We start from the raw sequence: 11,825 nt of genomic DNA on the forward strand, positions 1-11,825 counted from the left end.
AACAGGCAAATTGAGAGGACAGAGATTCCCCACTTCACCAGCTTCGAACTGAATTCAACGTAGGTACCCCGGAAAACTGTACCTCGGAGGTGGAGTCGGAAATTTAACGGCAGGGCGGAGCAGAGCAGGAACGCACCCACTTCGAACTCGCTGGATGTGGGGAGTACCTACGTCTAACCTAGGTTAAACCTAGGTTGAGTTAGTGAGTGCGGAATCGCCCAAGGTGTCTTTTATGATGAGAGAAGAGAAGGCGTTTGTAAGCTGCTTTGAGACTGTTTAAAGTTTAAAAAGTGGGATATAAAAATCAACTCTTCTTCATTCTCCTCTTTTCTCCTTTTTCTCCTTTTTCTCCTTATAACAGCCTTGTGATGGTAGGTTAGGCTGAGAGGGCATGAAATTAATGAATACTCAAAATTGGATATAATTAAGATCCAAAACATTTGCCTGTTACTACTGTGAGCAAGACTGTTAAATATAACCATGACATATAAAAATAAATGGCCTGTCCCCAGCAGTCAGTGCATTACAAACCCAGATTGTAAACCAAACAAATATCAGAAAGTGGACTTGTTTTCAAAGGGTTCTGCTGATCATTTGAATTTGCTTTGCTTTTGACTCTTGTCATGAATAGAGGATGTGGCCAGTGAAGTGACAGTTAGTGACAGTTGGTGGAAAAAACCTGTTAATTTTTATTCACTTGCTGGAGTCTTGATTAGAAAAGTCAGGGTTGGTTTTGGTTTCCTGCCTTTCTGCTAAGGAAATAGATGGAAGTTGGCAAGAATCATAACAGTAGGTAGCTAGATGTGTTAGGGGTTATGTATTCTTTTGTGTGTCCTTTGTGTATTCCTGAAAGAATGGAGTTGTCAACCACAACTCATGTTGATTCTGTAGAAGTTCTTTCTTAAACTGGCTTCATCCATATACTGAGAAAGTTTTTATATTTGCCACAGGGTAAAATGCACACAAAACAAAACCAGATTTCTTTCTACAGGGATGATAAAAACTTGTGCAGTAAAGCCCTGGTGAGTGAAGTAAAGGCACTTTGTAAAGCAGAACTAGTTACGGCTCTCCAGAAGCTAATCGTAAATAGTGCAGATGGCTGCACTTCGCTGCAATCCAAAAAAGGTTAGTTTTTCTTAGCCCATTGTTTTCATGGCAAAACAATCTTAACTGACTAATGTTTTAGTTTGCAAACAACCTATTGGCTTTTTTTGTTATGGAAATTTTATATATAGGATAAAAGTTTCTGTCTGTTGAGTAATCTTCATTGTTTCGTGAAGTGCTAACCATTCTATCAGATGTTAGAGCACAAGGGATAGAAATTGTACAATGGTTGATATAAGCTGAGAGTTATTTAGAAATTACAAGAGGGGGAAAAATGTAGAAATCCTACTGCATTTCTTTTAAACTCTCCTCTTCCAAGGTTCTGTAAGGAGCTTGAACAGGATGATTCCCCACCCATCACCCACCTCACCGACCCTTTGACAGATGCTTTGCTCCTGCCTTGTTTTTCTTTTGGACAGTTTACAGAATCATATTTTCCTGCATATATGGATTATCCCCCAAGTATGAAGAGACACTCCTCTTTGCCTGTGAATGGCTTTGCTTTGCTGTTTTTCCAAATAGCATGGTAGCCATTGAATGTACGTGATAGCCATTATGTTACCCAAGATGGAGACACAGTCTCTCAAAAATGTGGGGAATATTAGCTTAGAGCAGACTGCTTATTAATGTTGAGAAAGGCTGGGTAAGGGAATCAGGTGTACCAGTGTCTAGGAAGATCAGCTTTTGGAAGAAAATCCACAGAGAAGGATATTTGCAAAATTGACAGTCTTTATTGTAGGGATAAGGGGTTTACAGTGACTTGGTTCAATGCAGCAAACCTGCACAAACAGAGTTCCTAAGCTATAGATAGGTTGGAAAATAGATTTGGAATAGAAAGGGGTATGGGGTGTATGGGTAATACGACCTGATCGCGACGTGAAGAAGATCCAGGGTTCAGAGTAAAACGGCCAGTGTTTGGTTCCAGGGGGCAATGCATTGGACAGAGGTGGAAAAATGTCAGTGGCACTGGGCAATTGGCCCTTGAGACGGGTAGGATATTTATAAGGTAAATAACCACTTCTGGGGATGTCAGGACAACCTTTGGGGAATATTAGGACAACCTCTGGGAGGTGTCTGGATGGATTGTTTGAGAAACAATAGAGTGCATTGTAAGGTGGTCAGAGGAAGTTTGTTATAGAAGGAAGTATCTGGGTTGTACTAACTAGGGGAGGTAAATGACATCAGGGAGTTTTCTTTGTAGCTGAAAAATGAGTATCTATTCAATGGACTACTGTATCATATTGAGAACACATGCTTCCTTGGCTGTGGAGTTGAAAACATGCTTCTATGGTAAACAAGCTGAGAATGTGAGAACAGAAAAACAATTCCTGGAAGCTCCTTCTCGTAGCTTGACCTGGCTATTGCCAGAGAATGGGCCCCCCATCTTCACGCTTTAGAGCAGGTTAAGAGCTCGTGTATCTAATCTGGAGGAACCGGGTTTGATTCCCAGCTCTGCCGCCTGAGCTGTGGAGGCTTATCTGGGGAATTCAGATTAGCCTGTACACTCCCACACACGCCAGCTGGGTGACCTTGGGCTAGTCACAGCTTCTCAGAGCTCTCTCAGCCCCACCTACCTCACAGGGTGTTTGTTGTGAGGGGGGAAGGGAAGGGATTGTAAGCCTCTTTGAGTCTCCTGCAGGAGAGAAAGGGGGGATATAAATCCAAACTCTTCTTCTCTTCTAGACTAGTATGCGGGCAGGGATACCTGTGAATAAGCACCCTCCCCGCTCCATCCCAGCTATGCCAGGACGGTATGGTAACATTATGCCTCCCAAGTTCAAGTTCTTTTGTAAAGTTAGAGGAGAGAACATTACAGCAGTTACCAACTTTATAGTGAGCATGAAGAACAGGAAGAAAAGCAGCCCTGTCTGCAGTAATTAATTCCACTGCTGCTTCAACTGGAGTATAATTTAAGCACTGGAACAGTGCAATGTGGCTTCTGCAGAAACGTTTCTTGTCCCTTACTTTGTAATAGCTGATAGAACATCTCCCCAACCTCAATGCCTTTCATGTATCAAAAGGCTGTAATGAAATTTCAGGAGTGGCCCATCAACTCAGGAGTAAGATGAAGAAATTAATTAAACAATACCAAAGTAATACATGGAATTACATTTGGGTCCTAAAGATAGTACTATGGTACAAGCTATTCCTTGTAACATTATCGGATTTTATGTGCATCATGCCAAATTTGGTGATTTTTAACTTAGCAGCTTGTTAAAAACTGTATGAGCATCAATTTTAAAAACACTCTCAGATGATGGGGATCTCGGTAGATAATTTATTTCTAAAATATGAAAGAAAATCTTTAAAGAATATGCAAGCTAGAATTGAGGGCAGTGCAGTGAGGAGCAAAGCCTATGAATGGAATGTAATTTATTCAATTTGTTAGTTGTAACCAGATGCCTTCAGCTGAATAAGTGTGATATCCATTGTGCTTGCTTAACAAATGCAGAGCCCAAGGACCTTGGGGAAGCATCTACTGATCCTCTTTCAGGCGTTATTCACGACCTTGAAAAATCGTTGGGAGAAGTTTTGTCATCGATTTTGCAAACAGAAATGAAGATTGCTTATGGAGACCTATGGACAGAGGTGATTGTCTTTTCAAATGCAAACCAAAATAAACTGCATTAAAAAACAAATACAGTAATGTTGCAGATGTGAAATGTAACCAGTTAGCTAAAGACAGCCAGCAGCAGGGATTTTTCGCAGTAGTTCACCCCAGTCCCAGCAAAACAGAGCAATTGGTAAGCACCCACGGGAAATCTCGAAAGCAAACTCAGGATGCTTGATGTTTAGTGTCAGTACCACAGGGCAGGGGCTTTTTTCCCTTTGCTGGCTTTTGCACTTTATGTGGTATTTTAAAGGCAGTGAATGGCTCAAGAGTTAATGCCACATCACAGTTTCATGTTTCATGATGGGGACAAGCAGGCCCAATTCAGGAGGGGAGGGCCTTGGAGCCACTTTGAAGCTTCCACACAGCCCCAGGCCCATCCCACTGTGCCCAAAGGGCAAGTGCACTGGAAGGTGGGTGACTTACCTGGGCGAAAAGGTGCTGCGCAGTTCTGTGGCATCAGACTTGCAAACCATCATCCCTGACTAGGCCTGCCAGTGCAGAAAGCTGTGCCAGTGTACCTGAGGGCGTTCTGGGGGCAGGACAGGCTAGGGAATGGAGCCCACCTTAGTCATCGTCTACTGTTCACCCAGCCTCCATGTGCCGGCCTCAGAAATACACTATGTTTTTCATGGCATTATCCCCCATGGGGGATTCTCACTGGGTTTTTTTTCTTTTTTTATTGACTTTCCATGCTGCGGGAAAGCCCTTTGAAGAGGGTGGGGCGGTGCCAGAGTGGTGCCATCCCTTCCTGCCCAATCTGGATTGGGCTGTTGGGCATGCATGCTTTCTCCCTCCCATTGTGTTCTCTGAATCTCTCCTTGACTGCTTTTTTAAAGTTGGACTGTAGTTTACCATTTCGACTGGCAATATACAGATAGTGTTTGCCTTCCAGAGCATGTTAAATAAACCTTGAAGTTGATTAAAAATCAACTTCCACTACCTGGATTCAGCAGAACTGCATTAGGGAGAGTAACATATTTGTTGCTTCTGGCTGTGCTCTGTTGTTTCCTTTTAGATTTTACCTTTTAGAGGAAGTCTGAGCTACAAAAGCAATTTATGTGAGCAGAAAATGCTTACTTGTGTTAGTTAATCTGAGATCTTCAGTAAGAAGAACTGGATTCAAACAACCTGCACAGCATGGGAAGTAGATGGAACAACCTGTAAAATATGATTTGTTCTGGATTGTTTATTTCTTGTTGTCTGGAATAGTTCTCCAGAATTTCAATCACTCAGTGTCCTGCCCCTCCCTGTTGATAGCAAGCTCCTTCTTCAGCCACTGGGAATCTTATTCAAGCACCCTATCTAGCTGCTTAGATTTCAGCATGTTACCCACAACACTATCAAGACATACCTCTTTACAGCTTTAAAATGAAAGCTTTTCAAGATTCTCAGGAAGCGGAATTCTGCATTTAGTATCACCTTCTGCCCTTTATCTTTGCCCCCAAGGAATCATGGCTCTGAATTATGGCTCTGAAATGTTTCTGGGTGTATCTGGTGTGCCTGTAACTTCTTAGCAAAACATTCCACAATAGAGGTAAAACTGCAAGCATCTTTGTTGCTCGGGGCGGGGGGGGGTGGGAGATACCTGGTGTTCTGTTGCTTTTAAATTGTAAGATTTTGTTAGTGGCTTAAACGCCACCTTGAGCCATGAGGAAAGGTTAGATTGAAATATGAGTACATATTTACAACATGAGCGGTGAGTGTTTCATTGATCTGAGTGTTTCATTGATTGTTCCGGTAACATTGTATGCTTCAATTTCCTGTTTCAAAAACATTTTAGGTATAGTATCATTCACATCTCCACAGTATGATTTCTTTTGGGAGGAGAGGAATCTTGGTGTTCAATCATATATAGCATCAAGTCTAATACATTGTAAACAAACACTTTTTGTTATTCTTTTGGAGTTAATTGCCACAAAGCCTCAACATTTTTTCCCCTGCCATTGCCAAAAGAAGCATACTTGATTGCATTGATCAGAGGTGAGGCTTTGAATTGTTTTGATATTCAGACTTTCCTCCCATAGAGACGGGAGGAGATAGTAATTGTTACTTAGTATCAGGGTTTCAAGCACTAATTGGACTCAATTCCTAGAATGCGAATCTAATCGCCCAGTTTAATTTTTACTTTTCTAGGTTGTGTATCGGACACCTCCGTGGACGTTAGCAGACCTACTGGAGTGCTACAAAAAACACTGGATAGCTGTTTTTGGACTGATCATACCAAGAAGCTTTCTTTCAACAATTGAGTATCTTTCAACACAGCTCTGTAAAGGTAGAAATGTTTGCATTGACTCATAAGCATGTTTTGCATTTTATGGTTAAAAGTCTGAATCAAAATACATGCTTAATATACTTACAATTTATTTGTGATAACTTTCTCCCCTAGAATACTCAGAACTTTCCAGCACCTACAAAATACTAAAATCCCAGAGTTACTCTGCAGAGGTCATCAAACAGGTTTCAGCCTGGTATATGTTTGTAGAGTAGACATTCCTGAGTGAACGTTTGAAGCAATGTTCCATGTAAGCCACATGCAGTCACTATATTAGAGCCTTGCATATAAGGGGCCACCCAGCAGGGGGAGCTCTCCCAGGTGGGCTCAGTTTTGCTCAATCCGTGCAGTGGTGGGGACTGATTAGAAGGACTATTGGTTGGAGATGATCTTGGGAAATGTACTCCTGATACAGAAGAGTATCTACTGATGTCTCAACAATTCTGCAAATTACACATGTATATCATATGTCTAATACTGACTTAAATATTATGGTTTTGATCCTACCTGTTGCCCGTGAAAGGAATGTTGGTCTTTGCTGTGTAGATCCTGGAGGTTGTGGGAGTCACTTGGATTAATAACCAAGCAGGTAGTGAGGCACAGTGAAAGAAAGTCAGGGCTGGCTTTTTACTTTGGCGGGAGATGAATTGTCAAAGAAGCAACAATGGACCAGGAAATACATTGGCAGATTCCTTCCTGAGAATCACTGCATTCAGAAGTGACAAAGCATAGTGGTAGTATCTTACTTTTTGTATTGCTGCTCTTGGAGTGGTGGTGAATTGTCATTCATCAGAAAATTGCTTTTTGATCATATTTGCTTTTCATTACCTGTACCCCTTCTACCATTTCTTATCTTTGCTGACTCTCTTAGACAAAAAGGCTAACCATGCAACAATGAAGCAGGTGCTTCAGGAAACCAAAATGCTGTTGGAGACATTCAGCTCACGATCAAGCTATGATGGTACCCTTCCACAGGCCTCTGCTTCAGTGAATACACTGTGTGAGACTCTTGAGAAGGTTAGAAATGTTTTTGTCATGTGCAGTTCACACATAACACCACACTGTTTTCATGTCTAAGCCTTGAGCTTGCTCGTTCTCCTCAGATTCGTCCTTGAGTCTCCTGTAATACAGTGATTGTAAATTCTTTGCTTTGGATTTCTCTGCTATTAGTTTTACCACAGCAGTATTGTTAATCTCTCCAGACCCAGTATGTTTATTGCTTACTTCCTCATTTCTCCAAAGATTCGGTCAGGTACCGGACAGAATTCTTCAGAAGCTACCTGTGAAAAAATGGAAGATGTGACTTTGATTCAACACACTGAGGCAGGAGCCAAGTCACTGCCAGCAGAGCCATTGGCTCAAGGAAATAGACACCAAGAAATCTGGTCTGTCCTTGAAAATGTCTGGAACACAATGAACCTATACAGGTAATAAACTTTTTTTCTCCTAATAGCCACGGGGCTGACTTTTGTAAAGCTTACCTATTAGCAGTAGAGTTGGTTTACTGCAGCACAATCTTGCTTTTGTACTCCTCCCAAACTCCTCCCAAACTTTATTTACCATGTAAGCTTGTTATTGCAGAGATCCGTTTGTTAATTTGTTGGGGGATTTTTAAATCCAAAGTAGACTCTCCTGGTAAGATGGTATTGTGTAAGTCTAGGTGGGCTCTTCCGGAAGGTTGGCAGCAGTGCTCCATGGTAAGGTCATGTTTTCAACATATCTGCCTCAATCAATTATTGAGTTCTGCTGCAATTACTTTCAAGGGGTATAAAAGCTGGAGTGATTCTCTAATCCCCTACTCGGCTAAAATGCACTTAGTCCACTTTGGATTTTAAAATCCCATATTTTGAGAAAGAGGATACCAGGTTTCTTGTCCAGGGTGGCTTGAAAATTAGTGTCCTCAAAATATCATATTGAACTCTTAAAGGACATTGTACTTTGTGGACTCAGTGTTTGTTCACTTACCAAGAACTGTTTGGTTTTGTGTACTGGGCTTTCCCTTTACCTTATGCTATTTGTTCTGCATATTTGTACATTGTTCAGGCTCACTTTGCACTTTATGATGCCTACTTGTACTTTTTTGTCTTTATTAAATACGCTGCACTTAAGCTTTGACCTTGTTTGTGTACTGTAAGCAGCCAGGCTATGGTGGTTTGTTAATTGACCATATTAACAGGGTATTGTCAAGATACATATGAGTAGAAATTGAGAAGTTTGCTGGTGCAGGCACTTGTGAATTTGACAGCCTCAGCTTGTCAGGTGAATCATGTATAGAAAGATTGAATAGAGAAGATGTAAAAACACATCCTTGCCTAACCCCTCTGTGCAATGTAAATGAGTCAAACAGCCCTTGCTTGTTGATTTATACTAAGCAAAACTGCAAATATACCTGGTGCTTAAGAGAAAACCTCAAGCTGATCACTCTGTGCTACCTTAGCTCATATATCTTAATTTTTATTTGAAAAATAGAAAAAAAATAGAAGTTAAACCGAAAAAACAAGAGTTGTGTTAAGTAACATAAAATACATTATTTGGTCAGAAAAAAAGTTACACAAAGGGTTAATATCTGCACAGGTAGATGAAATTCCAGCTAGACTGCTGTCTTCTTTCTTCCGTAGCAACTGTTTAGAGAGAGCTCAGTTCTCAATTAAACTTTCAGAGTTTTCATCTGAGGCTTTGGTGCAATTTCTGCCTTCTGAAATTTCCCCCGTCCAGCAAGGCATGGCAGTAAGCTGTTTGATACAGCTTTCTTGGGACCTACTAAGTCCTGTTTAGAAGTGGGCAAGGCTGGGTGGGGCTTTTTCCCAGCAAGATTGGGTGTGTAGATAAAAAGGCATCCTTTTAAAAAGAGCTGATGCCTGAAATGTTGAAGAGTTACTACTATTAGAGTTGTGTATTACCTCTGTTTCCTGCAGCAGCCATTTGTGATTGTGCCCACTGCCCCCTATCAGAATTCCAATTGATCCGTTATGTATAAAGTGTGTAAATGTATAACCCCCCCCCCCACACACACACACACACAAAAGACCAATATACATCATAACAAGGGAAGGGAGGGTAGGGGGCGGATGGACTGGGAGGCTAACTGGTCAAAGAAACGTTGCTGCCTCAACCGTAGGCCCAGTGGAACATCTCTGTCTTACAGGCCCTGTGGAACTGAGCTAGGTCCTGCAGGGTCTTGGTCTCAACTGACAGAGAGTTCTACCAGGCTGGTTGAGACCAGCCGCATGTTTTTGGGTCCAGGGACCATCAGGAGATTACTTCCAGAGGAACATAATGTTATCTAGGGGTGATTAGGGAGACATGTACATTTCAATACATTTTATAATTTTTCCCTAATAATTGTCCTGAGTTTCCAGTGATTAATTGTTCAAATGTCATCTTCCTTCTTAACTGACCACCTTCTTTAACTATTTGTTCTCTCAGCTTTGATACCATTTGATGATATAACAACCATGGAATATTTTTTCTTTCATCTTTGGCTATTTGCCAGGATTTTTATTTTTTCTAGATTATCCATATTCTCATAAATTATATAATACATTTTCTTCTTTGTGCTACTTTCACAGTAAATATCAATGGTGAAGTTGGTGGGCTTATTCTACTTTAGCACTGAAACCACATTCTTAACAAACCAGCTCTCAAAATATATCTTCCATTGTATTTATGTTTTATGTCTATGTTTATTTTGTGTATTGAAATAAAACTTTGAAAACGAAAAAAAGACATAAAGCAGAGCTTTTAAAGACAGTAGTTTTAATTGGTTTGGTTTTTTAAATTCTGATTTGTGATGTGGTTTTGGGTTGGGATTTATGATTATATTTGCTGTTCTTATATGGGAACTGCTTTGAGCTGTATGGAAAAGCAGTCTACAAATACCTCGAATAAACAAACACAAAATAAAAGTGTCAAAGAAATAACCCTGCTGTGACTGCGGCAGTAAACTTATTTACCAGACTATTTATGGGAGATGAACAAAGCAGGCCTTTGTCAGCAAATGAAACCGGCTGGACTGCCTCCTGCCTCCCTTCCCTCCCTTCTATATGTAGTATCTTGCTTCTTCAAAATCAATCGCATCTTTTTTCCTTCCTTAGGCTTGAAGTTTTCCAGAAGCTGGATCTCAGTACAATAGACACCGCTCAGTACAGGTCATCGTTCAAAGAAGCTTTCTTAGGCTTACAGAAATTAATGGCAGCTGTGAGTGAAATTCTTGCAGGAATCCAGCTGTAAGTGTGGATGTATACATAAAGTAAGCGCAGTGGAATGCTTGCTGAGGTTTGGTAGTGTTGTAGTTATGCATTGACCCTTGTGGGGATGGGTAAATTTCAGGCACCTGGAATACCTGTTGTCCTACCATTATGACCTGTTGGCTAGCAATTAGTTTCTTTTCTTTGGTCTTGGCCATAAAAGGAACTTCACTGTCATGCAGTGGAACAAGGGTTTCTGAAGGCCAGAAGCTTTGATGTACCTGAGGCTAATGTTTTGTATCAAATATAATCAGATGCCTTCCAATACAAACCCTGAGGGCAGCTGTTACTGGGACAGCATAGTTTTTATTGCCAAAGGTTTGGTGGCATGTTTGGGCCAGCTAGAATTAAAAAGTTGGCTCAGAACTGGTGTAATATTTCTGTCCCAAGAACCTGAAAGAGCTCCACCAATCTGAACAGGGAGCAGCTTATATGGCCCTGTGGTGAGCTGGAACCTGGTACAAAGAGGTGGAAAGGAGGCAGGCACTCCAAGAGGCCCAGGGAAGCCAGGGACTGCAGCCCCCTCTACATGTCCAGAAGGCTTCAGAATGGTAGCAGTCACCAGAAGGGACCCAGCCTGAGAGACAGCTGTAACTCTTGACACCAGGTAGCATAGGGATGTAGTGCATAAAAGAAAATGGTCTGGAAATTCTGAGTTGTTGAAAATACCGTATGAATAGGTGGACTGGATAGCGAGTTTTTTTGTCAAGTGTGATGTAGTGCTTAAGAGCTGGTAGTTTAATACGGAGAACCGGGTTTGATTCCTCACTCTTCCATATGAATGGCCAACTCTAATCTGGTGAAGTGGATTTGTTTCCCTACTTGTACAAGTGAAACGTACTGGGTGACTTGGCTAGTCACATTTCTCTCAGAATTCACTTCAGCCCCACATACCTCACAAAGGGTTTGTTGGTGGGAGAGAAAGGGAAGGAATTTGTAAACTGCTTTGTGACTCCTTACTGTCGATGAAAGCAGGATATAAATCCAACCTCTTCTAAAGATGAAACAAAAGCCCCATGGCACCTTAAAAACAAACAATGTATTGCAGGGGTAAGTTTTCATCAATCTGAGTTCATCTGTGTCCCATCTGGTTCATGAAAGCTTATGCTGGAATGAATTTCTTAAGTTTTTAAAGATGCTCACAGAACTCCTCTTTTATTTTGATCGCTAACTTCTTTATTTTGATTATTCGCCCATGTAGAATTACCCTTTTTAAAATAATTGTTCATTGTAGATTAAGGGTGCAGAAACATCTGCTGCCATCTAATGGCAATTTAGGGAGACAGTAGAAAATAACCGTGTGGCTTGTCCCTTTGAGCAGACCATCTCTTAATTATGTTGGACTGTGCAGCTTAGGCATGGGAATCTTTGAGCACTCTCTTGAGGAGTCTGTAATAAGGAAGAAACAGTTCTCACTAGTACCCATTGGTGATGGACTGTTGTAGATTTTCCTTGCCTAAAAGTCCCATGAAAAGCAGACTATAAATAGCATAAATAAAACATAAGCTCTGCCTCTAGAATTCTACTGACTCAGGGGTAGGGAACCTGCGGCTCTCCAGATGTTCAGGAACTACAATTCCCATCAGCC

General features: G+C 41.2%; 1 protein-coding gene across 2 annotated transcripts; it reads left to right on the forward strand.

Annotated features, from left to right (window-relative positions):
- The first annotated feature begins 856 nt into the window (after positions 1–856).
- On the forward strand, positions 857–11,744 carry LOC125439745 (transcriptional protein SWT1-like). 2 transcript variants are annotated; one of them, XM_048508900.1, is made up of 6 exons: positions 857–1,125; positions 3,557–3,693; positions 5,852–5,990; positions 6,862–7,007; positions 7,254–7,417; positions 10,085–11,744. In XM_048508900.1, exons 1-6 carry the CDS (start codon positions 957–959, stop codon positions 10,218–10,220), a joined length of 891 nt encoding a protein of 296 aa, XP_048364857.1. In that variant the 5' UTR covers positions 857–956; the 3' UTR covers positions 10,221–11,744. The 2 variants fall into 2 exon arrangements, with proteins under 2 accessions (XP_048364857.1, XP_048364856.1); XM_048508899.1 differs by having other exon boundaries at positions 861–1,125; positions 7,233–7,417.
- The last annotated feature ends 81 nt before the right edge of the window (positions 11,745–11,825 follow it).

This window comes from Sphaerodactylus townsendi, linkage group LG10 (assembly GCF_021028975.2).
Source record: "Sphaerodactylus townsendi isolate TG3544 linkage group LG10, MPM_Stown_v2.3, whole genome shotgun sequence".
NCBI lineage: Eukaryota > Metazoa > Chordata > Lepidosauria > Squamata > Sphaerodactylidae > Sphaerodactylus > Sphaerodactylus townsendi.